This window comes from Vicia villosa, linkage group LG7 (assembly GCF_029867415.1).
Source record: "Vicia villosa cultivar HV-30 ecotype Madison, WI linkage group LG7, Vvil1.0, whole genome shotgun sequence".
NCBI classification, from domain to species: Eukaryota; Viridiplantae; Streptophyta; class Magnoliopsida; order Fabales; family Fabaceae; genus Vicia; species Vicia villosa.
The window spans coordinates 93,554,082-93,580,697 of NC_081186.1; the positions used below are offsets into that span (position 1 = coordinate 93,554,082).

The following is a 26,616-nucleotide window of genomic DNA, read 5'->3' on the forward strand; positions in this document are numbered from 1 at the left end:
CTCCTAGGCCTCAACTTATGAAGGACCACCGACATGAGAATTTGAGCATTAGTAGTCAACACTTTTCTAGGGAACTTCAGGGGCTGCCCTGAAGGATTAAGATCATAAGTATGCCCACTCATGCACAAGACCTCCCTAAACTGCTCAAAATCAAAATGACCACGTGCCAGCTGCACATGATAACCACAAATCTCACCATCCTCAAAAGGCAATGGAGTTCCAAGAAATTCACGGATAGCCTGACGAGAAAAATCAATCTCCTTACCTCACACCCAAGTCTTGAACTCATAAGGCACACCTTCCACAGGAAATTCCTCATTTGGCACAGCATTAGCATAAAACTCTCTAACAATCTCCAAGTGAAACTTAGGTGCAGGCTCACAAAGTTTAAGCCAACCATACTTCTCAATGGTGCGATAACACCACCCATAGGATCCCTCCGGATTAATTCTCACAATCCGCTTAGGCCACCATGTCCTAGCCTCCAATTTCTTGCATCTTGCCTCTTGGACAGGACCCTTAAAACGGTTCTGATCAAACGGAATAGCCCTAGGTGCTTGAGAAGAACTGCCACCTTCGGTTCCGGTCTTTCGCTTCTTAGAGCCTAAGAATTTTGGTCCCATCTGAAATAATCAAGGAAATGGCAACACAAAACCTCAATGTTAACACAATAATAAAAAAAAAACAGCTAAAGTAAGTATCACGGCAAAGGATCACTCCCCCTGCATCAAACAAAAGCAGGAAAAAGAGGGAATTTTTCTGAAACTCCCAGACCGCGCTAAGTGCGCCTACCGCGCTAAGAGGGCTCTACGATTTGCAGAAAAAATTCCTTGCGAACCAGGGTTGCTTCCAAACATTTCCAGCACCCAAAATTGATTTTTAACTCATGCAAGGTACTAGAAATCAGATTCTACCACTAAGTTTTCAACTTACTAACCCTAACCACATAATATATTCCTAAAATCAATTTAAACTTTAATATATAAAACAAACATAATGAAACAGCAAAGGAAATGGAGAAATTACCTTGGTGATGATGAAGAACTAGCAAAGGAAATGGTGAAAGAAACACTTAGGATCAAAAGCAAAATGAAGAGCAAAAGCAAAAGGAAGTTTAAGAGAAGAAAAATGGTGGAAATGAGGCAAAATGCTTCAAAACCCTAACTTCTCCTCTCTAAACTCGTTCTGGGCCGGGTCTTAAGGCAAAAGGGCCCAAACGTGAAAATATATTTTTTTTTTTCTGAAAACCAACCCGCGCTAAGCGGGCTCTGAAGCGCGCTAAGCGCGAAATCTACTGGAACTTGGGGTTCAAAATTTTCAAAAGCGCGCTAAGCGGGCTATAGCGCGCTAAGCGCCCCTGACAGAACACAGAAAATTTTTTCTTCTACCAGCAAGTGTAACTTTACCGGTAGACTGATTTTGGCTCGACCAGAACGCAAAAAATATAAACGGTAAAAAAAACATAAAACAAGCTGAATATTTACAAATTGGGGTGCCTCCCAATAAGCGCTTTGTTTAACATCGGTTAGCTTGACGGTCAAAGGCAATCAAGGATCACCAAACGATAAAACACAAGTTTCACGATTAAAATCGCTTCCTCGATAAACCTTCAACCTCTGACCGTTAACTACCCATTCTTGCTTTGATTTTTGGTCCTCTATCACCATAGCCCCTTGGCTTCTCACATCTTTGACCAAAAACGGTCTGGACCATTTCGACTTCAACTTTCCCGAAAAAGTCTTAACCGGGAATTGAAGAGTAACACTAATTGCCCTACCTTAAAGTCCTTAATTCTAATCTTACTATCATGATAGAATTTTGTCTTTTCCTTGTAAATTGAATTAGACTTGTAGGCCTGCAATCTCATCTCTTCCAACTCATTTAGTTGGATTTTTCTTCTCTCCCCACACAACTTTTGGTCAAAATTTAAAAGTTTCAAGGCCCAATATGCCTTATGTTCTAATTCTACGGGAAGGTGACAACTTTTACCATACACCATTTGGAATGGTGACCGATCGGTGCTTTGAAAGCGGTCCGATATGCCCACAAGGTTTCATCAAGCTTCATCGACCAATCCTTCCTAGAGCTAGAAACAGTTTTTTCAAGAATTCTCTTAATCTCTCTATTGGTCCTCTCAACTTGCCCATTAATTTGTGGATGATATGGAGTAGCTACCTTGTGCTTTACTCCATATTGCTCCAACACTTTCTCAAGCGGGGCATTACAGAAATGAGATCCGCCATCACTAATTAACACTCTTGGCGAGCCAAACCGCGAAAATATATTTTTCTTCAGAAATTTGATCACGGTCTTACCATCCGCTTTGGGTGAAGCAATCGCTTCCACCCACTTAGACACATAATCCACAGCTACCAAGATGTATTCATTTGACATTGAGGAAGGGAATGGTCCAACAAAGTCAATGCCCCAACAATCAAATACTTCTACTTCTACAATACTTTGGAGGGGCATTTCCTCTCTTTTCCCTATTCCACCAGTTCTTTGAGAATTGTCGCATGAGGCAACATGGTGGTAAGCATCTTTGAACAAAGTAGGCCACCAAAATCCCGATTGAAGGACTTTTGTGGCCGTACGCAAACCATTGAAATGACCACCATAAGGCGAATTGTGACAATGCCACAAAATGCTTTTTGTTTCCTCATCCGCGACACATCTTCTCAAAAGATTGTCACTACTCAACTTAAACAAGTGAGGCTCATCCCAAACATAAAAATTGGCATCGTTCAAAAACTTTTTTCTTTGATTCCAAGTTAGATCCTCTGGTATCCAGCCAGATGCTTTGTGATTAGCCATATCTGCGAACCAGGGTCTAACTTCTTGTACCATGTACAGTTTTTCATCAGGGAATTCTTCCCTCACTTCTTTTTCATTGTTTGTCACCTCGGTATTCACTAACCGAGATAAATGATCCGCAATCAAATTTTCTGTACCTTTCTTATCTCTTACTTCAAGATCAAATTCTTGAAGCAAAAGAATCCACCGAATAAGCCTCTGTTTTGAATCAGGCTTGGTGAGAAGATATTTGATTGCGGCATGATCAGTGTAACACACCACTCTAGAACCAATAAGGTAAGAACGAAACTTCTCCAATGCAAATACAATTGCGAGCAATTCTTTTTCGGTAGTGGCATAGTTTACCTGTGCCTCATTTAAAACTTTGCTCGCATAATGTATAGCATGGAAATGTTTGTTCTTCCTTTGGCCTAAGACCGCACCAACCACATAGTCACTAGCATCGCACATGAGTTCAAACTCAAGCGACCAATTAGGAGCGACAATTATGGGTGTGGTGGTCAAATTTTCTTTGAGTTCTAGGAAAGCTTTTAGACATGATTCATCAAAATTAAATTCCATACCTTTGTTGAGCAAATTACTCAAAGGCTTTGCGACCTTGGAGAAATCCTTGATGAATCTTCTATAAAACCCAGCATGTCCCAAGAAGCTCCTTATGCCTTTCACATTCACCGGAGGGGGAAGCTTTTCAATAACTTCGATTTTTGCCGGATCGACCTCAAGCCCCTTTGAAGATACCTTGTGGCCAAGGACTATCCCATCAGTTACCATGAAAGTGCACTTCTCCCAGTTGAGAACCAAATTTGTTTCAATACATCTTTCCATCACCACATCAAGGTTTTTCAAGCACAAGTCAAATGACGACCCGTACACAGAAAAATCATCCATGAACACCTCGATGCTTTTCTCGATCAGATCATACAATAGGCCGGACTAATACCCTTCAAGTCGGATAAAACCCATCCTATTGCTTCTTGATTCTTAATCAAAACTTCCTTCAATCGATGCTCTTCCTTGCTAGACAAACCACTATTAATGATAACCGGCTTAGTAGAATTGTCACCTAGAAACACGTATTTCAAGTGAGAAGGTAACACATTCAACTCCACCTTTTGCTCTTCAACTTTAGGTTCATCTTTCAACTCTTCAATTTGAGTTTCAAATGGATTCATCTCATCACAAGCCTCTAAATTTCTCAAGCAATCTTCAATTTCTTTCTCTTGATCTTTGGTGAGAACTTCAAGAGCTTCCATTAAAGTCTTCTCAAGAGGATTCGACAAGTGCATTTGATTCTCCACTTTCATAATAGCCCTTTCGGTAGCATCGATTCTAAAATAATCATCATCATCACTCGGATGCTTGATGGCTTCAAAGAGATCAAGACATAATTCTTCATCTTGGTACGTTAATTTCATTAAGCCATCATCAATATCTATCATCATTCAGGCTGTCTTCATAAAAGGCCTTCCTAAGATCAAAGGTATATCAGGATCTTCTTCCATGTCTATGACGACAAAATCAACAGGAAACCAAAATTTGTCCACCTTGACAAGCAAGTCTTCCGCAATTCCATGAGGGTGAGCCGTGGACTTATCTGCTAATGATAGTGTCATTCTAGTCGGCTTCAAGTCATTAATTCCTAACCTTCTCACCATAGACAATGGGATCAAATTAATGCTAGAACTGGTATCCACCAATCCTTTGCCTATTTGAACATTTCCAATAGACACCGGCAAGGTTACCCGTCCAGGATCATTTGATTTAATCGGTGTAGTGCGTTGAATTAACGCATTACAACAAGAGCTCACCGTTACTACCTCCGGATCCAAGAATCTTCTCATCTTAGTGATGATGTCTTTGATAAATTTAGAGTACATCGGCATTTGCTCTAATGCTTCGGAAAAAGGAACATTGATTTGCAACTTGCTAAAGATGTCCAAGAACCGAGCATAGTGCTTCGCATCCTCTTTCTTTGACGGACCGGGAGGGTAAGGTAATTTCTTCACATGAATTGAGTCGGTAACGATCAATATAATTACGTATCGATGCCTATATCGTCCGTGTCCGCAACGATATAGTTAGATTTACCGTATTGTTTAACCGACGATTTCTCCACCGTTTAAACAATACAAATAACGTTTTTAAAACCGATACTAAGTAAACATCAAACGCTAAATCCATGTCTGCAATTTATAGTTTGATAGATGATAAAGTTAGGTCTAGATACAAATATTGATGTCTCAAACACTTATACCAAAGAAAAGCTTTAATAAACAAACTAAACCATCTATATTGATCATCACTTGTTCATACATAATATATTCACAAGATAAACATACAAAAGGCTAGGAAGATTACATCTTATCTTGATACCAAAGAGATTTAGCTATCCATGAGAATGATAGCTTGCTCAAGAAGGAAAGGATGAAGATCAACAAGCATCTATGGCGATTAATCGACGATCAAAGCTTCGAATCTCCAATTCTTGTCTTGCTACAGTAAAAAATGCTCCTTTAGGTCTTAGGAATGTGATATATGCTTTTCAAAACACTTCTGGCCCTTAAAAAACAAAGCTGAGTTACGCAGACCGCGCTTAGCGCGATGCAGCCGGCTAAGCGCGCTACTCAAAATTAGTTAAACCGCCCAACTGCGCTAAGCGGGCTCCAGACCGGGCTTAGCGCGGAAGTTTCTGGCAGAACTTCTCTAATTTCCTCAAAACCGCGCTTAGCGCGCCTATACCGTGCTTAGCGCGGTACCTTTTTCCAGCAAACCTTGGCTTTTGGTCTTGGAGTATCTTCCATTCAATTTCCATGGTCCAAGCTTCCATTATCTAGCAAAAAAACTATAAAATCCTACACAAATTGCAAAGATAAGCACTATTTGACAATAATATAAATATAAGATTATAAATACATAAAATGATAATAAAATACTACGATTAATCACAAAAAGACTTTAAAGTTGCCTAAATTTACCCAAGATATTAACACAATTTGGTAACTAACAGCAGTCCTGTTAATTCTCTTATGCTATCTTCCTGCAAACTCACCAAGACTGGCTCCCCTGCTCTTCAGGATCCATTCATGTACAGGTCTGTTGTAGGGGCTCTTCAATATGCCACCATTACCAGTCCTGACATAGCCTACTCAGTCAACAAAGTCTGCCAATTTATGTCTCATCCTCTTGAGACTCATTGGGTTGCAGTAAAAAGGATTCTCAGATATCTCAAGGGGACTATCAGTTTTGGCTTGCATCTGTCTCCTCTCTCTTCCACTCAGTTGCCTACCATCAAAGTGTTTTGTAATGCTGACTGGGCTTCAGATCCAGATGATAGGAGGAGCACCTCAGGTGCTGCTATTTAGTTTGGTGCCAACCTGGTTTCATGGTGGTCTAAGAAACAGCCAGTTGTTGCCAGATCCAACACTGAGGCAGAGTACAGGAGTCTTGCACAAGCTACTGCTTATTTACTTTGGCTGCAAACCTTGTTCACTGAACTTGGTATTTCTACTCAACAACCTGTTGTATTGTGTGATAATCAATCAGCTGTTTTGTTGGCTCACAATCCTATTATGCACACTCGTACCAAGCACATGGAGATTGACCTTTTCTTTGTCAGGGAGAAAGTGCTTGCTAAAAAGATTGCTGTTGCACACATTCCAGGCGTGGATCAGATTGTTGATGTCCTTACAAAACCTCTCTCCTCTCCTAAATTTCTTGAATTTAGACACAAACTCAAGGTTTCTAGCTCCCCATGAGTTTGGGGGGGGGGGGGGGCGGCATTAGAGTATTCAGTAGAATAGGATTGTGTAAACAAGCCAGTCAGCTTTAGACTGACACCTGGCAGTTGTATCTAGAGTTACCTACTATTGCAGGTCACAGCTTGACTCTATATAAAGCAAGTTGTGCACCTTTCTGTAACTAACTTTCCAGAAATACAACAAACAGTTGTAATTGAAATGCAAAGCTCATCTATCTTCTCTCCTTATAATAGTTAAGGTCTGGAAGAGCTGGGGGCCTTCTAAGGTTGTGGTTTTTTTTGAAATCTTTTATATATTAGACTTTCGACTAATCTGAATATTTTTAGATGTCAAATTTTGTCTGTTGATATTGGTGTGAGATATGCGGTTTGGAATATTTGAAAAATGCATAATAAAGTTATCTTCAGTCACGAAAGAATGACGATTAATCACATGATGATTTTGATTATTGGTTTGACTTGGAAGTGAGTTCATGCTCATTCTATTATTATTATTATTATTATTATTATTATTATTATTATTATTATTATTATTATTATTATTATTATTATTATTATTATTATTATTATTAGGCAAACTTACAGTTTTTGGTCCTCCTATTATGTTCTACTCAATCAGTCCCTATATTTAATTTTTAAACAGTTTTGATCCCTCATCCTCAATTTTAATAAAAAAAAAAAAATGAGGTGTAATTTTTTTTTTAATATGTGATACATATTGACTTTTTATTATCCAAGTCATTTTATAAATAAATTATTAATTAATATTTTTTTAAAATTTTTTAAAAATTCATATGAAAATTAATTAATCAATTATTAAATTTTACACAATGTGAGACTCGGTGTATTACAAAACCACTGCTTTCTTCTATATATTGGTTTTTAACCATATTTTACACTAAACCACTGCCTTATTCTTCTATACACATTTCCATAATGCTAAGGGAGCTTTCTTTATTTTACTAAAGTGCATCAAGTAAAAAAGATCATACTAAAAATAACATGTGCATAAAAGGAAGTGAAAACATGGATATTAGATGAAGAGATGAAGAGAGATGGGAGTCTGTAAAAGCAGCATCTATCTCTGCTAGCTCTTGTTGGCACTTTGTCTGGCCTCCCCATACTAATGAGTTGCTTCTCTCTTTGGCAATCAATTTCATATGCTGTAAGGAGAAGCTTGGATTATTTTCATAGTTGTTATTAGTTGTCTTACTACGGCATCATGATCCTCCAACATGTGATGCAATTACTAATAACGAGACATTGATAAATTTGTTGCTTTCATTTGAAAATTTCAAGTTAGTGCCTTCATACACCAAAGAATTGATAAACATTAAAGACTACTCTCATTACACAGAAAAGATGAATACCTTTCTATATTTATTTTTTAAATTACTTATATGTTAAAACTAGATGCTATGTTTCCTGTGAACAATGGGTAATGCTGGAAATGGTTGTGTGAAAGGAATTAGATAGAGGAAGTGTGTGAAAATAAAGTAGTGGTTTAGTGTAAAAAAAATGTTGAAAATCAATGTGTATAAAATAAGCCAGTGGTTTTGTAATACACTCCCACATTTTGTGAACACTATTTAATTTGAATGTGTATATATCATTCACAAACAATTAAGTATAAACTGATGGGCTACAGAGATGGGCTTTTAGTCAAATTGATATGTCTTTAAAATTCATTAATTGATTAATTAATTTTCATATAAATTTCTAAAAATCTTTATAAAAAACAATTAATCAATTAATTATATATTAATTAATAATTTATTTATAAAATGATTTGGATGATAAAAAATCAATATGTCTCATGCCACGTTATCAAACAAGCGCTACAAATACAAAAGATTTACGCATCAATATTTTTTTTATTAAAGTTGAGAATATGAGATTAGAACGGAAACGGACCAAAACTGTAATTTAGCCTTATTATTATAATATATTTTAATATGCTTTTCTTTTAAAAATCACAAATTAAAATAAAATATTAGTAAAGACTAAAATGTGATAATGATGACTATTCAACACGTGGTGTTACTATCCAAATCATTTGATTATTATTTTTTAATTAATTTTGGTAGTAATTATAATAAAAAATTAATTGTGATTAATATGCTATCTTTTTTAGTAAATAATTATTTACTATTAAAATATTTAATTGTTTGACCAGTGACTATAGGTACAAAATATATAATGTATACCTTATATGTTTTTCAAATAATTCAAGGCATTATTTAGAAATATTTTAATAGTAAAATCTAATCAATAATGAATTATACATAACTATGACTAAAGAGAAGAGAGTAATGGGGTGTTCCGTTTGGCGTTTATAATAAAAAAGATTACGTTTGAGTGACATTTTGTTGTTAATTTAAGAAGCTATAAATTCTAGCTTTACTTGGACGCGCGTTTGTGACATATTCTGTCGGGGAAACAAACACACAATAAATAGTTTTTTAAAATAAATATTTAAAATATATTTTTATAAGTAAATAACATATTTATATGCTAACGTGTAATTATAATTATTGATTAAAACTTAAGTTTTCAAAGTTTTGAGAAGTGCATTGTTTATATGTCATATTTTGCAATACTACAAATACACATCATCATCATTTTTTAATAAACAATTGCATTTTATAATACTACTATAAATATTCTGATACATTATCTCCATGATTATATTTTTCAACAATGGCAAATAATGTATTTTCTCCAAGATCTCCCTCCTTTGACAGGCGCATTAGTTACCCTGAAGATCTCTCAGAGGATCTAGCCACACCTTTCTCCAAGAGATCCAGGGGTAGACCTAAAGGCTCCAAGAACAAACCTACACCACCTACCATGATCATGGTAGACCCTGAAACCTTCATGGAACCTATTCTTATTAAAATTCCTGTTGGAAAAGATGTCATCGAGTCGATAAGAAAGACAACACGTTGTCATCAAGCTGATATATTAGTGTTGAGAGGTTCTGGTCTTGTCTCTGAGGTTACACTTCTCAACTCGGCGTCTCTAAACTCTCCATTCACTATCAGAGGAAACTTGCAAATGACATCTCTTACTGGAACTTACTTTAATCCAGATTCTGATCGTGTTCCTTCGGAGTTTGTCGTCGACCCTGCATATTCTTCTTTTACCATTTTCTTGTCTGATAATCATGGTCAAGTATTTGGTGGAGTTGTTAGAGGAAAGGTTAGGGCTGCAAGTGTTGTTTTGATTTCTGCCACTCTTTGTAGGAAGCCAAAGTTTTATAGGATGACCTCCAACAATGGAAACCACCGTGAAGATAAAAAGGTTGATCCAAGACTTGATGGTGCTGTCGTCCATAATGATGTTGTTCCACAACATAACGACAAAAACAACATTGCCAATGTGTCCAATGCTCATGCACTGGCACAACCCCACTTTTACTAATAATTACTAGATATGAATGAATCTGGAGGATTTGCGAGTTGTTGTTTTCAATATCTTTCATTAATGCTGTAATAAAATGTGCTTAATTTGTTGTTTTCATACAACCATTTCAATATAAAATAAAACATGTTGTAGTAAATTATTTATTTTATTTTTTTTCGCATTGCATGTTGCATTTATCTTGAAAATGTATCATGGTTTTTCTTTTTAAAGCAGGTGTATATTAAACATAATTAAACTTTGATTGTGTACTTAAAAAATGTAAAATATATGCGACATCTTTTATGTAGGATAAGATAAAACTATATTAGTGTGAATATGTGAATAACTCATCTCGTTTTGAGAACAGACATACATACATATAGTCGCTCCTGCCTATTAGGCCCTCGAGAGTTTTTGTTACATAATTACTACATTTTAATGCTCTGTTCCTCCCATGTTGGGGAGTTAATAGTACCACATACATTCATGGCTTTTTATAATCTATGGTTGTTTACATACATTACAACGGTTACAAATTCTTACCATCATTATCATGTTTGTTTATCAGGAAATCAACCACATAATATCTGATAAGTCGTTACGTAACTTATGGGTGAGTCAGATCGTAGTCCCCAAAATTGAGTTGATTTCATACTTTTGTGACCTTTCCCCCTCATCTTATCGCGGCAAGCTAGTCCATGCCAGTGTAGGTTGGTTTCACGCTGCCTATGTCAACTTAAGCTCTCTACGTGGGTTCGTGATGCTCTATAGAAGTTGAGATAAATCTTGTTGATTTAAGGCGAGTAGGGCCATTATGGACATATCGATTTACAGTCTATACTAAAAAAACTTAATTTAAAGGGAATAGTTTTCCGTCACAAATGCACTAAAATTCCATCATAAATGAATTTAGTGACGTCCCCCAAATCCGTAATAATTTCAACCTAGCAAAATTTAGTTAGGAAATTTTAATTCTGTCACGATTAGTGAAAATGGATATGCCTTACGAATCAGGACCGTTTTGCCACCCCTACTAATTAATGAAGAATTGATAATTCCTTCTTTAATTACAAAAATTTATTCTACCTAAAAACTAGAAAACAATTTCCCTCACACTATTATAAAATATTAATATTACAAAAAGGAGATTTTACACTCGTTGGTTCGAGAGTATCACAAAGAAAAGGATAAAAACAAAAGTTTGAATTAAATTAATATTATGGTATACGTGGATTAAAAAAACTATAATAAAATTAAGAAGATATTATAGAGATATTAAATAAAATGTTATCATATTGTATAAAAAATATCTACTCATTACTACCATAATTTCAAATCAAAAACAATAAATTCAACTAAAAATAAGATAAAAAAACTAAATGCAAACATACAAGTTATCATCTAGTAGTAATTTGTGGTTGGGAAACCTTAAGTAGGAATTTGATCCTCAAATGAGACTATTGATAGATTTCAACACATATATACTATTGAAAATAAAGAATTCCATCTAAAATTATTTTTTCTAGTCTAACTTACATATTAACACTTACACTACATACTACATAGGTGACCATAAATAATGTAAACTAGAATATAGTTCAGGCGTTGGGCAAATGTGTTTAATTTATTTTTTCATATTTTATGTAATTGAAATAATTTAAATGATTTTTAAGATATGATTTATTGGTGTAAAATTAATTTGTCTCTCAAAAAAGTAAATTTGTTTTATATAAATGATATATGACCATTAAATTTTAAATTTTATTACTCTAATGTTAAAAAAAATGATATTTGAAATAATATACTTTGGTATTTGAACTTGTGATCTCAAATAAAAACTCAATGTGTAATCTTGTCTTTTCAGAAGTATATTTAGTTCGAGTGATTCTCGTGTTTTTAAAAAATTTAGTTCAAAATGAGTTTTATATCCATACATTTCAAAATACTTCTTATAATAAAAATAAAATGTTGTAGTGAATTGAATTTCGAATATACTATTGATATATAAGAAAATGATATATGTATTATATTGTAATTTTTTTCATCTAAAATTGTTTAAAAAACATAATTAAATCGAAATATGTAGAGAAATAGATTGTTGTGATTCTCAACATAAAAAATAAAACACAACTATTCATTTTATCAACTTAATTTAGCATAGAATATTTTCGAAAAAATGTAATAAACACACAATAACACTGATACACACTATCGCTGTTTAGTATCAAAATAAATAAGATCTCACATATACAATAAAATAAAACAAATAAAAAAACAAATACAAAAGAAGATTTAGAGTAAAAATTATATGAAAGAACGTGCAGATCTTATATTGTATTTGAGTTTTTGCAAAAAAAACTATACCAAAATCTGCGAGAAAGATGAGAACCTAAAAAAAGATATTTCAAGCCTATTTTTCACAAAATATTGTCTTGTGCCTATAAAAATCTCATCAAAAAATGTTAAGGAAGTAGTTATGAGACATATAATTAAAAATTTATTGTAAGAAAAATATAAGCATTGTTTTATAAGTCTTATTAAAATATGTAAGTAATTATCAGGTTAATTTTTGTTGTTGTATTGTTTAGGATTCGAACTCAAGATCTTAAGTAAAGATTCTATATAATTTTGAATTTTAAAAAATAAAAATAAATTTTAAAAGATGTCACATAATATTATGAGTGATGTGACAAAAATAATTTAATATACCAAAAATAATTTTATGTAGTAAATATATTAAAAATTTATTTTAATATATATAATAGATAACTTTGCTTATTTCAAAGATTCTTAAATCCATTGTAGAATACCCTAACATCTTTGTGTCTCCACAAAAACAAGTCGCAATGTTAGCCAACTCTAATCAATTGTCTCCTTCACTACTTCATAGAACTCATGACCCATCATTAATTAACTCTAATATGAATCTTAATGAATTTCATTCAATATTAAAATAACTAGTGTGAGAGTGAAACAGTGTGTGTCATGCAAGGGGAACAATTTGCTGATAAAAATTAAAATATCAATTTTAATAGCACTATATAATATTTTGAAAAAAAAAAGTTTCCATTTAAAAACTCTTGAATAGTAAACTTGATTAAGAAACTAAGTAACCACATGTAACTAATTGCTTGCACCTTTAAAAAGCTTGGTACATTTATCTTCTAAGAGTCTATATCTAAAGTCTCAACCTAAAGAAGTGAAAGTTGAACATCAAAGAATTAGAGCAAATGAAGAAGAGAAAAAAATGAAGAACTATGTAACACCGACACTTTTGAAAACAGGTATTTCTGTGTCCGTATCTGTGTTGGACATCTGCATCGACACTTGTAATTATGTTCAATTTATTATTTTTTCAAATTATTACTGATGTTACTGTGTCTATGTGGGGATCGTTTTTCTGAGTGTCCTCACGCTTCTTGAGTATGATGAGCAAGTGAAGAGGAGCCAGCTACTGGTTTAACAAAACCACAATTACTACAAGGTGTAGGCTCTATCAATGCCATTTCATTATAAGTTGTACAACTCTTAGAGCTGCTGTGCCCTACTCTCATAACATGTTGAGGCAATCTCAATGTATATTTTGCATCATCTTTCTCTTCACCTCTAATCATTACTATAGAATGCCCCGTCGAATGCGACTTCGAAAACCTAGGTTCTTCGCCTCGTGGCATGCTCGAATTCTCACAATCATGTTGGCCTGTTGCATTTATTTGAGCTCCAGTGATCTCACCAACAGTGTCTCTTTCCTCTTCTCCAACATCAATACGTATAGCATCGCATGGTAAATGTACATTGCCCTCGTCTGCACCAACGGTGTCATTGTTGTTGTTATTGTTGTTGTCGTTGTCATTGTCATTGTCTCCGTGTTTTAAAGTCGGATTTAAATCGAGGTCGGTTCGACAAACCGGACATGTCTTATGAGATTCAAGCCATAAATCAATACATTCTTGATGGAAAACATGGCAACAAATGGTTAGATGACGAAGCATGCTATCATCCTCAAACTCGAGCAAACAAATCGCGCATTCTAAGCTGTAACTCTTTTCCTCACGTAGATCTTTCACAGAGGAGTAAACAAAAGTAGGGAATTTATCTAGAAGGGTATTGTCGAGTCCTCTAGGCGGCGATCGCTCGGGCGAAAGACGTACGAGGGAACCCGAGGTTGTGCGTTGTAAGGCCCAAGTGTTGAAAAGGCCTTGAAAACAATACTTACAAAGATACACAATGCTGAAAGCCACAAAGGCTAATATGAGGACGGTGAGGGTGAAGGCTACTAGGGCCGGTGGGGTCCGGTATGTAGGAGCCGGCGGGATTTCGTAATCAGGTTCCGATGAAGACATTGCCGGGAGAGTGAGGATGGGTGGTTATTCCGGACGTTCCACACTTTGTTGTTTGCATGGATGAGAGGAGTTTGTGAACAAAACAAGTGGTGTGAAAGAAGGTAAGTAAAGTGGTGATTAGTTTTTTTTCTTCATGTTAATATTACTATTTTTTAAGAGAGGATTTTAAGGGAGAGAATGTGTTTGAGTATTAGATGATGGGTTGATATGAGACAGTGATGTTGTGAGTGATTTATAGCCCTTGGTTGGTTTGAAAGGTTGGTTTTGAGCGAGTCTTTGTGAGAAGGACAAGCACTTATAACCAAACACTAATGAGAGTGTATGTAGTTAGTGCATGAATAAGCAATTAGTAAATAAATTATTATTATGAAATTATAAAATAGAAAAGAAAAAGAAACTAACTATAATTTATTTTACAATGAAGCTGCAATTTAATAAGCAGGATTATGATTTGATTCCCAGCGAACAACTGCGATCAATAAGACTGGTACTATTGATGTCAGAACTAACATTTGAATTAAATTAGGCGGTTCAATAAATCAGAAACTGTATAATTCACTTTCCATTCAATATATCATTGAGGTCCATGCTAACATATTTCCACCCACCAACAATTATCACAAATTTACCTTCCTAAAAACTACAAATAAATAGAAAAATATACAAATTAATGTTTATGACTATATAATGCAAAAGTCATGTAAATTTGACCACTTTTCATTAGAAATAAAAAAAAATATACCTATGTAATCTTTGCTTCATATTCTTCGAAATGTCATTGTAAGAAAAAGCAATTTATGTAAATCAACCAAACCAATTCAATCTATCTAGCATCTGAATAATATAAGAAGTTGATGAGTTATAAGATGTAACAAGGCCATGAAATATTTACTTTTAAAGAAGGAAAAAAGGTTTACCTTCTTTCTCTTGTGATGGAAAAATTGTTATTCAAGTGTTTGTCAAGAACCATAAACAAACAAAAAAATTTCAACTGCACATTTATAAGAAACGCAACAATGTGAATCCAAATAATGCTCAAAAAGTATATTAATGGGAATTAGAACTTAGCTGATTTTTTTTTTCTAGCTTATGAATCAAATTGAAGCAGAAGATACAGTGGCTAATTTGTTGTTTCCGTGGTAATTTTTTTTCTTAGGATTTTAAGTCCATTGTCTTTTGATTTATCCATCTTGTAATAAATGTACTTCCATATTATGAAGTTAAGGCACTCTGAAAGAATGAGATACCTCAAGTGAATGTGTTGTGGAAGGAGTTGCACCCCAACGAAGCTACTTAGGAGCAGTATGAGATGCGGGAGAATTATCCTCATCTCTTCAGGTATGTTTCTATAAAGTCGAGGATGAATTTCAATTTAAGGGGGGAGAATTTAATATCACATTTTATCTTTTATATAAGTGCCTAATGTCACCTAATTATTTATAATTAGTAGTGATATTAGAAGTTAGAACTTAATGAATTTTGAGAGAAATGGCATATATGGAAACTTTGGGCTAAATGAGAGTTTTTTTGGCATTTTCTCCTTAAACGAGCTTTTACTAGAAAACTCTCATTTGGCCTTCCCATTCCATTTTGACTTGTTTTCAAAATCAGAAATTAGAGAGTGAGAAGTGAAAACGTGAAAAGGGAAAGAAAGTGAGGAAAAGAGGCTTGCATGATCAAAGCTTGTGGCTGGATCATCATCAATCATCCTTATAACCTCTGATTTTCAAATTCTAGGTTGTTTTAAGAGGTGGGGTTCTTAGATAGTGGATTTCAAAACTAAATTTTGAGGTTTTGATGCTTGTGTGGGAAAACAAGGGTTTTCGCGAGTGTTTTTTTATTCTCTTATGAATTTCATGCTTTGAATTGTTGGTTGCATGTTAGTTTTTTTTAATTGATAACATGATAAGTTGTTTTGTTGTGAAATGCATAATTGTAATTTGTATAGTTGCTGATATGTAGTGTAGGATGCATTAGAGTTAGGGGGTTGGAATAGGCCAGCCCGACTAGCCCGACTACAGGGGTCTATGGCCTAGCCTATATAAGGTCAGACTAAGCCAGACTTATTTAAAAAAAAAAATCAGGCTTAGGCTTTTTTAAAAGCCTATTTAATAAAATAGGTGAGGCTTAGGCTATTAAAAATCCTATAAAGTCTTATAGGCCGGCCTATATTTTCATGTATATTAAAAATAGGCTAAATAGATCAGCATATATTTGCATGTATATTAGAAAAAAAGCTTAATAAGCAAGTCTATATATGCATATATTAGAACAAAGGCTAAATAGGTCGGCATATATATGCATATATAAGACGACTTATAAGGTTTCTTAAATAATATGGATTAATTGAAAACCATAATGAAAAATAGGCTTTTAAATAGACTTTCAGGCCAGGCAAAAAATGAGAGTCTATTATAGGCCACAGGGTAGGCTTAGGCCTTTCAAGTATATCATAAGTCAGACTCAGACCTTATAAAGCCTAACCTAGCCTAGCCTATTTTCACCCCTAATTAGAGGAAAGAAATTTGCATTCGGGGACTGTTATGCGTTCTGGTAGAAAATTAGCACCTAGAAATGATGAAGGTCGTCATTCCTAATAACGGGCTAACCATCACGCCCCTGCACACCAATGATGGGCGTCCTTGCCTGCGACGGCCATTAGAGTGGGTTGACAGTTCAGTTTTGCAAACACACTGATTGAAGCAATTTTCAATTGCGCATAAAATTAGTGAATGAATTTTTTTGAATTTAGACCTGCGACTGTATGTTTTATTGAACAATATTACACGTAGATCCGTTTGGTGCACTCACTTGATTTTTTGTATTGGCGTGTGTCCTCTCTTTATTCAATTTCAATTTGAGTATTTTTATTTAGGTATTTTTACTTTTAATAATTGATCTGCATCGGTTAATTTTACTGAACAACATTACATATAAATAAGCTTGTTGTGTTCATTTTATTTTTCACGCCTACGAGTTTTCATGTTTTATTCAATGTGATTCCTTTTTATTTGATTTTTTAATCCAAATAATCAAAACAAAAAATAGTGATATTCATTTTAAAATTAACATGTTTCTTTTGTTTAATTAACTAATAATACTTTTTCTTTTAAGTGTTAAATGTTAGTTTGAGACTAAAAGACAAAGGAAAAAAAATTACATCTTCCCTTTTCATCCTCCCTCTCTCACGTTTTCACACTTATTTCATCCAAATTTTCATTTCATTTTTCATCAACACCATATCATACCATACATGTTAGAGTATCTCTTTGTACAATTGTATAGGGTGAAAAATATCTTGAAAATCCTAAAATACCCTTCACATATGTATATCCGAACACATATTTTTTTTCATATTTTAAGTTGTTTCTGATATGCATATCCGGAATGACCTTTTTTACAAGTTTTATTATTTTAGCATTGAAATTAAAATATCAGATGTTTTTTCGCATATGCATTTCCGAAACCATCTAAAACATATTTCGGATATGCATATGCGAATTTTGCTTTGTGGCTGTGATTTTTGTAAAAACTTCATAATTATATTGTTAAAAATTAGAGAAACGTACTAACTAAACTTGATACCATTTATCCGATAAAATGAATTAAAAATAACAACTACGTAAAACATTCCAAAATATCAAAATACAGTACAACGGTTGGTCTGAAAGGGCAAAATATACAAATATTACAACTCGAAATAAAATCATAAAACATAGGCTACTGCTACTACTGAGTATGCCTAATCCTAACCCCCTACGACCTCATATGCCTCCTATAACCCGTCGTACTGGACGCCTCCATTACCATCCTCTCAACTATGGCAACCACCTCTGCACCGCCCTCCTGAATGATCCCTTTATTTAATGCCTCTTGTTCCATCAATTGTATCCGCTGACATATCGGCAGGACATCAGTGGCATTGTAATCCTCGACTTGCTGATTCTCCAAGAGCTCCTCATGCGTTGGCTTAGATGGACGCCCAGGAGCATCCGGTATCATGATAGGATGTGACACTTTAAAAAACCATGTCACATATCCATCTACATAGTGCCACCTCTGGGATGCCCGCATCTCCCAATACTCCTCTGGAACTAAATGATGCTCCCAATCCTAAAAGATATCTGTGAGAGCTCGGCGGATAATATTGTCAGAAGTAGCCTCAAATGGAACCTAGGTATCATCTGCACACGTCCAAACTGTTTGATGCACCGCCCCGGTAGATATCTGACCATGGTGTTTGTCCCACCTGCTAACCATTATGAATATAATGAGATGTGGTCGAAGGGGACAACATGGTCGTAATCACGAAAGGGCGTCTAGTTTATGGCATCGTGAGCAGTACGATTGAGGTATACCCGATATAACGCCACTTTATGATTCCCCCTCTGGAGGATGTATCTTGGAGCCTTAGGCATGTTGTTAATATGCAATAGATCAGGATCATAGCCATGAATACGGTGGAAGTAAGAGATGATCCAGCACTGAAACACAAATGGCAAAAAATGTAAGTACAAGTAAATAAATAACATATTAAATGTGATATAGTTGAGTTGAAAGGTAATGTGAGGAGTGTGCAAGAGTCAGTAAACTGCCTGGTCCTCCAGTTGCAGGCTTCATTCAGCTTCTTGTATAGGTATACTAGAATGAAGGCCCCCAGTTCCACTCATGAACTACAATCAAATCAATAAAACACTAAAGGCATGTCATATCCACGTAGGTTGCACTTTTGTCCATAAAGAGGGACGTGTCAACTAAGAACATGAACCAACACCGCAAAGCACAACCGCGGTGGTACTTAACAAAAACTGCTTCACCCTCATCCTCGTCCCCAGCTGCCGCCACCAAGTGGTGTTCATAAAGTTCTTTCGGAATAGAGATCCTGACGTGCGCCCCATTCGTTATTTTGCACTCATAATCTGCTGCAAATAGATCCATACCCAGATAATCTATCATCCACTCAATAGCCTCAACTCTTTGTATCCATGAATGGTTGATTAACTTCCCTCTAATAGGCAGGTGGAGCAGACAAGCCATGTTGTGGAGGGTGATCGTCAACTCTCCAACACAAAAGTGGGAAGAAGACGTCTCTTTGTGCCACCTTTCAGAAAATTCCCCCTGCATGATATGGCTTATGGTAACACAATCGGTAGATTATAATCCTCCAAGTCTAGATCCGGCAACAACTTCATTAAACCACTCAACCTGCAGTTTAAATAAATAACAACTTCAATGTTAGTTATTAAACCCATATTTGTAAGTAAACTATTTAAATGAAAAAATGCAAAAAAAAAACCCTCTACATCCCAAATATGTCGAGTGGCATGGTCATGATAGTATATCAAGAGTGAAGTGTCAGACGATGTAACGCCCCAAATTTAATTAATTATTTAATTAAATTATTAAGGATTTATTCGTTGGAATTAGTTGAAGTTGGGATTTATCGGTATTACTCTAAAGGCGTAATTTGAATTAATATGTTAATTTGAGCAGTTAAGTTATGGTCAGATTAATAAGTCGGATTAGTCAGAGATGTACAATTGCGAGTTAGTATTGTTAAAGTTATGGATCGATGGTAAATGTGGAATATTATTGGAAATAATATTCGGTTATGTGGTGTGGTTATTTATTTATGTGTGTTATTCGGATTAATTGAGTAATTAAAGAGATATTATGAATTGGGCCAAAGTGGAAGAATATAACACAATGGATGGGTTATGGGTTAAGCCCATTAGTGAAAAGATAGTAAGAGTTAGGGTTTTAGAGATTAAACCTCATAACTCATTTTGTGGGAAAGAAGAGAAAGAAGAGAAAGAAGAGAGGAAGAAGGAAAGCTATGGCATGAAGAGAGGGATGACTCCATTGAAGGTGAAGCTTTTGCTAAGGTAAGGGTGGAGTTCTTACTCTCTAAGGGTTGGCATGATGATGTATATGGTGGGTTAGATTGTATGTTATTCTCCATGGAAGTTGTGTGTAGAGATGTTAGAATTTATGAACAAATGTGTAAATTCATGATTTGAAATGTGTTTTAATTGATGTTTGATGATTGTTATGATGTTAGAAGATCCATAATATGTGTTGTATTTGTGTTTATAACATGTATTCCATTGTTGTTCATGATGGTTGGTGTTTTCAGCTTGATTGGGTTGAGTTTGGGGGTTTTTGGATGGGTTTCGTATGCTGTTTTCTGTGTTTTGGGGGTTTCTGAAATCGCCAGTTCGCGCCGCGAACCTCTGTTGGCGCCGCGAACTGTCTGGCAGAAAGTTAGGAATTTTTGAATTAGCTCAGTTCGCGCCGCGAACCCTGTTGGCGCCGCGAACCCTGTTTTGCAGAACTTTTTCTCAACTTTGAAATGATGTAACTTTTGATCCGTAACTCCGTTTTAGGCGCCGTTCGAAGCGTTGGAAAGCTAACGCAATGAACTATACCATGATGCAATAAAATGATCCATATGATATATTTTCCTATTATGTTTATTAGGATTAAGTGATGAACTATGTTGTGTTAACAAATGAAGTATGCTCTTTGCGATGAATTGACATAATTGTGTTGTAGTATAACTTGGCGTATGTTTTCTTATGATGATACAACGTTATTGAGATGATGATAAGTACCTTCTTTATGATGAATGAGATAATGATGTATGTGATGATATGCATGATTAACAAAGATGTTGTATGCTATATGCGATTAATTATGCGTATTTGATACGTATGAGTCGACGAAGATGTCATGCGATGACTTAACAATATGTATGAGATTGAATATAACGTATTATGATGATTACTTAAATTAAGGAACATGATGAATGTGTTGTTGTTGTTGTGCAATATAATGAATTGTTGTTGTTGTAACATGATGAATCGTTGTTATTGTTGTAACATGTTGATGTTGGTTGTTGTTGTGAAATATAATGAATTGTTGTTGTTGTAACATGATGAATTGTTGTTTTTGTTGTAACATGTTGATGTTTGTTGTTGTTGTGCAATATGTTAAATTGTTATTGTTGCTATAACATGATGAACTTGTCGTTGTTGTTGTAGACCCTATGGTCATTGTTGATAATTTGTATTATGTTGATAAGAATGAAGTTGAATAGATGTTGTATGTTGATATGATGTCATGACGTGATTAAGATGTGGTAAATTACTATGATACGGTTATTGCCATAGAACCTTGGCATTGAGTTGATGTTGTTTAGTTGATGTGGTTATGTTGTTTAAGTTGATTATGTCGTTCAAGTTGATTATGTTGTTTAAGTTGATTAAGTGGTTTAATTTGTGTTTGCGGATGTGCATCATTTGAGTCGCATCCATTGCATTGTTTGAGACGGCCCTTGTGGCAAATGTTTGAGACGGCCCTTGTGGCAAATGTGTGAGACGGCCCTTGTGGAAAATGTTTGAGACGGCCCAATGGCAAACTGTTTGAGACGGGAGTTTTACTCCAATGGTACCACATGCATATGCATAAGTTTGAGTCACATTCGAGTCGCATTTGAATTGCATTTGAATTGTGTTTGGATTGTTGAGATGACGAGGTGTTGTTGTGACGTGATAATGATATGTTTGTTGTGACGTATTTGATATCATACGTGTATATTTGAATATGTGATTAATGACATCGTTGCCGTTTTGAAAGTTGTATTATATTGATAAGTTGTTTTGCGGTGAAACTTGTTGCAAGATGTTATGTGATGCGAAGTGGTGAAATTATGTATGATCTATATCTCCTATATTATTTATCATGCATTCCTTTATATTGTAACATATCTCACCCCTTTGCTGATATTTACCCTACCATGGGAAATGGGCAGGTACTCAAGATTAGTCGTGGATGTTCGAGGTTATCTATGTGAAGTCTTTATGTTGCTTTATGGCAAGTCGAGTTGGTGTCCATTGCTCTGATACGTAGCACTCGGGGGGGATTAGTCGTTATTATATGATTATTGTATTCCATGATGATATTTGTGTTAAGTTGAATTGAAATGTGTTTATAAGTTTAAGTTGTAAGTGGTGAATGAAGTTTTGTTCCGAATGCTATGTATCTTTATTAAATGCAATATAAGTATGTTTGTTTGGTTAAGTCGAATTGTGACATCCCATCGTTTGATGAAGATTTTAAATGCACTCTGATTTTCGCCTATAATTGCGGGGTAGATTTGGGGTGTTACAGACGAACTTCTCAGGAAGCTTTGGTTCGCCCCCTTCATTGCTGTGTCGAACCGGATAACATGTGCATCATGAACATCGTCTTGAGAAACCTCGCCATGCTCTTGGTGAACCTCCTCCTGAGCAAGCTCGTCATGCTCTGGGTGAACCTATTTCTCACATGAAACCTCAATTTGCTCATGGGCACGAGAGGATGAAGCCCAAGACAGACGACTCCTCATTGTAGATGTGGACAATGTAGGCTCTTCCTCCTAGTCTAGGACCCCGTCCCCGAGTCATTCCTTCCTGTGTGGCTCTCTCGCGCCGAACAAAGGCTGTCTGGCTTGGCCTTCATTGTCTTAGTTGATTGGTCGGTGCTTGGTTGTCAGCCATTTTCCTGAAACAAGCAATTTAAAAAACTTGAAAATAAAAAAAAAACTCAGGGAAGATTTTGCAAGTGCATATTGTCATACCCCAAAATTTTCCCGATCAATTCATGCTATTTATCAGGAGTCAAAATTAAGAGTCATGGGGTTTGACATTCCTATTGTCAAACCCGCGCTCTTATGAAATATCCTGAATTAAAATAGGAGTTAGGATTGGGGAATATCTGAGCCCAAACATTTGGCCCAATCCAGTCCACCATAAGGTTTGATCGTTTGAAAGTCCATTTTAAATAATTGGCTAATTCTTGGTGCATAACCTATTTTTATCGGATTGTTAAGTATTATTAATTCTAATTACCATTGTTAACAAATTATTAATTTTAATATAAGAATTTGTTTCTTTAGTAATATTAGGATTAATAGTATTTTTCTATTTAGGTTTATTAATTTTATAATTATTGGGTTAATTGGGCAATAGGCCCATTAGGTGTAAAAGAAAAAACCCTAAATTGACTAACATAAATAGAAAAAAGTTTTCTAACACCGGGGAGGGGAATTTTTATTCATTAGGGGAACATTCTCACGTTGGTGCTTAACAGATATGCCTATCACTCTCATTGTACATACTTTCACATACAGATAAGCATCACAATGGCAATCCTAAGACAATAACGCTTGCAGCAACAATCTATCATCGCCGGCGACAACCACCAAAGCACGCCCATCGCAAACGCCACCATCGGACTCCCCTTCTCACCGCCGCCGCGCTCCACCCTCTGCGGATCCACGACGGTTTCCGTCTGATCAAACGAACCAAGGCCGCGATCCTCACCTCCGCCCGAAACGCACAGAGTCGGACTCCCCTGGCCATGGTGTTGAAACCTTGAATCTGTAAATTCATGCGATGAATCATATGATTTCTTTTAATATTTATTTGCTGTGCTGTATAAAAGTGAAATTCGCAGGGGTGAGGATTAGCATGGCGGAGAGGAAGAAGAAGGGGCTGCGCGCTCCTTTGTTTTTATTTGTTGTTATTCGCTCGTTTTGTACATTAAAACATAAGGTCATAAGGTGAACAACCAATGACTGTAGCCTGGGTGGTAACATGGGGCGCTTGTAACTCTTGGGATGGGGGTTCGAATCCCACCTCCTGCATATATTTTCTTCATTTTCTTTAAGTCTCCTGATCTTCAGATTTAGTGCACTGCAGCCACCCAGGCTTACCATACGCCTCTAGACATCAACCGCGGGATCATGCCAGATCCAGATCTAACGCACCAGGATGGAGGCACATACCATAGACCTTCTCAAGCTTGCCACACAGGATCCGATCCAGGTTTTTTTATTTATTTTCTTTATATTTTTTTATATAACTTATATGATTATTTAATTGTAAAAAATGTTAATATAGATTTAATTTAATCAATTTATTTTAGGTTTAGAATAATAAAATAAGATTAGACTAGGGTTTAGGATTTCCTCCCGATTATCTCGATTATATCGATTTAATCTATTTTAGTATTAATTATTATCCTTATAAAATCACAATAAAAACCCTATTAAAATTGCGAGTGCATTAGGGTTTGCTCAATCCCATTAGCCATTCGGCCAAAGATATTAGGGTTCAATTTATTATTCGTTTTGACTAAATTTATTGGTCGCGATGATTAATAATCGATTAATTTAATTAATCAAATCCTATAAATTAAAATAAACATTATTTTGCTAAATGGTTTTAACCATCTTATTGGTTATGATGATTAGCATACCTTATCAATTTGTTATTATTTGTAATCGTATTAATCGGTTATGAGAGGTAACAGTATAAAAATACAAATTCATTAATAATTAAAATACTTCAATTTGCTAAAAGTGATAGTCGAATCAATCGATTAAAATTGCCAGCAATTCCTTTCTAATCTTTTAACTATGGTGATCGAATCTATTGATCATTGCGATTAATAGTGCCATATCAAACCAGGGTTGTACGCCCAAAATCCTAAAACACTCAAAATACACTAAACCACATTACTACGGATTTTTATCCCTGCAAACATTGCGATGTTCACAACTACGATAAGGTAATCCAAAATACCTTCGAACTTCGCATTTCAAGACAATTTCAAATCAACTTCAAACCATTCAAATCAAATTCTAAGGCGTACAATCCTGCCCGAACTACGTAGACTCTGATCCTCCATAAGGAGGTACGTAGGCACTTGGCAACAAGGCGAGTCCCCTTCCCTAAAATCTCAATTTTCCCCTTATTCATTTCCTTACCTATAAACTTCGATAATTTTTGCCACAAACCTTTACCTTAGATTCAAAGCCAATAGGAAAGGGTTGAGGGTGCCTAACACCTTCCCTCGTCCTGAATATAGTATCTTACCCTGATCTCTTGACTGCATAGGTTTCCTATTCGCCTTGGTAGAATAGGTGGCGACTCTCTAAGCTCTAAATTTTAGGCAGGTTGCTACACATATCTGAAACTAGTTAGAGGGGATTTTGGATATGCACTTGAGAACAACCATTTTTGTAGAGCTTCTACTTCTTTCCTTAACTCATCCAAAATTTATTTTTTAACATCCAAACACCAACATATACAATTTTATTTATTATAACTAACTTAAAAATCAATTTTAGCAATGAATTAAAAATTTTGAAAACTTACACAATGTTGGAGTTTTGAAAGAGCTTTGAAGATGACTTGAAATGAGTTGAGGATTCTTCAAAGGAGCTTTTGTGTCTTCAATTAGTGGATTATTACTTAAATATTTGCTGCGTATTGTATTTTTTTTAAATCGCAAGCGGCTGGAGTTCAAGGTTAGTTTTAAATATTTAAATTTTATTTATTTATTTATTTTCCTTTTCAATTTCATTACTGCAATTTAATTAAATATCTATTTAAGTGAATATTTATTCCTATTATATTTGCTGGTGTTTTTTTTTATGTTGTGTTAAACCCTAAGTGTGGGAGTTAACTTTGAGACCAATAGGGGAGTATGAATCTCCTACGAGTCTCATTGATAATTCCACTCGGAGTGGGTTGAGTATTCGGAAATGTCCAAAACGAGGCTTGACTTTGTTGAGGGCAGGACTGGATACTTGGCTGATCTCTCCGGGAACCTACCCCAAAAATTCGAACCTCATGGATAAAATGAGTTGTTCTAAAACCCAAAGAGACAAAAAGTCTCGGAGGCTACGAACGACCCCATGAGACCTTCTAGAACCCCCCATAAAAAGGTTGGCTCCCTAGAGCCCCCTACGTCGAACCTATGAACTTAGGACTTTCGTACTCTTGTGCTTGCTATATGTTTGCAGTTTATATACTTCGAATATCTATGTGTTTCGATTTTTGTAGGTATCCCTACGTGGTCCCTAGCCTGTAGGGATTCTAATTTCTAAAAGACCGTGTCTTTCCCACGGAAGACATCACCATCTATGCATCCCCTAGTCTGTGGGGATTTTATTTTTATATCCTTGTATTCTTACAACTACGCGTCCTTCCCACGAAGGACATTTCCATTAACGCACGTCAATTGGCCTCTCGATGGCCATGCGATTCGGTGATTGTCGTGAACGGTCACCCCGTGCTTGCTACTATGTACTCCCTAGCATACAGGGATTTTCTGTTACATCCACGTGTTTCCACAATGACGCGTCCTTCCCCGAAGGACAACTTCACTAGCATGCGTTCGATTGGCCTCTCGATGGCTATGAAATCTAGTGACTGTCCTAAACGGTCACTCCATGCTTATTCCCGC

The 26,616-nt window shown here is 35.4% G+C and overlaps 2 protein-coding genes and 1 non-coding gene across 3 annotated transcripts; 1 reads left to right on the top strand and 2 right to left on the bottom strand.

Annotated features, from left to right (window-relative positions):
- The first annotated feature begins 9,271 nt into the window (after nucleotides 1-9,271).
- LOC131619717 (AT-hook motif nuclear-localized protein 28-like) lies at nucleotides 9,272-9,994 on the top strand. Its single transcript, XM_058890783.1, has one exon. The coding sequence runs from the start codon at nucleotides 9,272-9,274 to the stop codon at nucleotides 9,992-9,994; it is 723 nt and encodes a 240-aa protein (XP_058746766.1).
- A 2,060-nt stretch (nucleotides 9,995-12,054) lies between these two features.
- On the bottom strand, nucleotides 12,055-12,194 carry LOC131621206 (small nucleolar RNA snoR135). Its single transcript, XR_009289531.1, has one exon. It is a non-coding gene; the product is annotated as a small nucleolar RNA snoR135 (small nucleolar RNA).
- A 1,192-nt stretch (nucleotides 12,195-13,386) lies between these two features.
- Nucleotides 13,387-14,319, bottom strand: LOC131617852 (RING-H2 finger protein ATL29-like). Its single transcript, XM_058889107.1, has one exon. It carries the CDS (start codon nucleotides 14,317-14,319, stop codon nucleotides 13,387-13,389), a length of 933 nt encoding a protein of 310 aa, XP_058745090.1.
- Between the last annotated feature and the right edge of the window lie 12,297 nt (nucleotides 14,320-26,616).

Coding starts and splice junctions, on each gene's coding strand:
- LOC131617852 (XM_058889107.1), bottom strand. CDS start 14,319: ATGTCTTCATCGGAACCTGATTACGAAATCCCGCCGGCTCCTACATAC.
- LOC131619717 (XM_058890783.1), top strand. CDS start 9,272: ATGGCAAATAATGTATTTTCTCCAAGATCTCCCTCCTTTGACAGGCGC.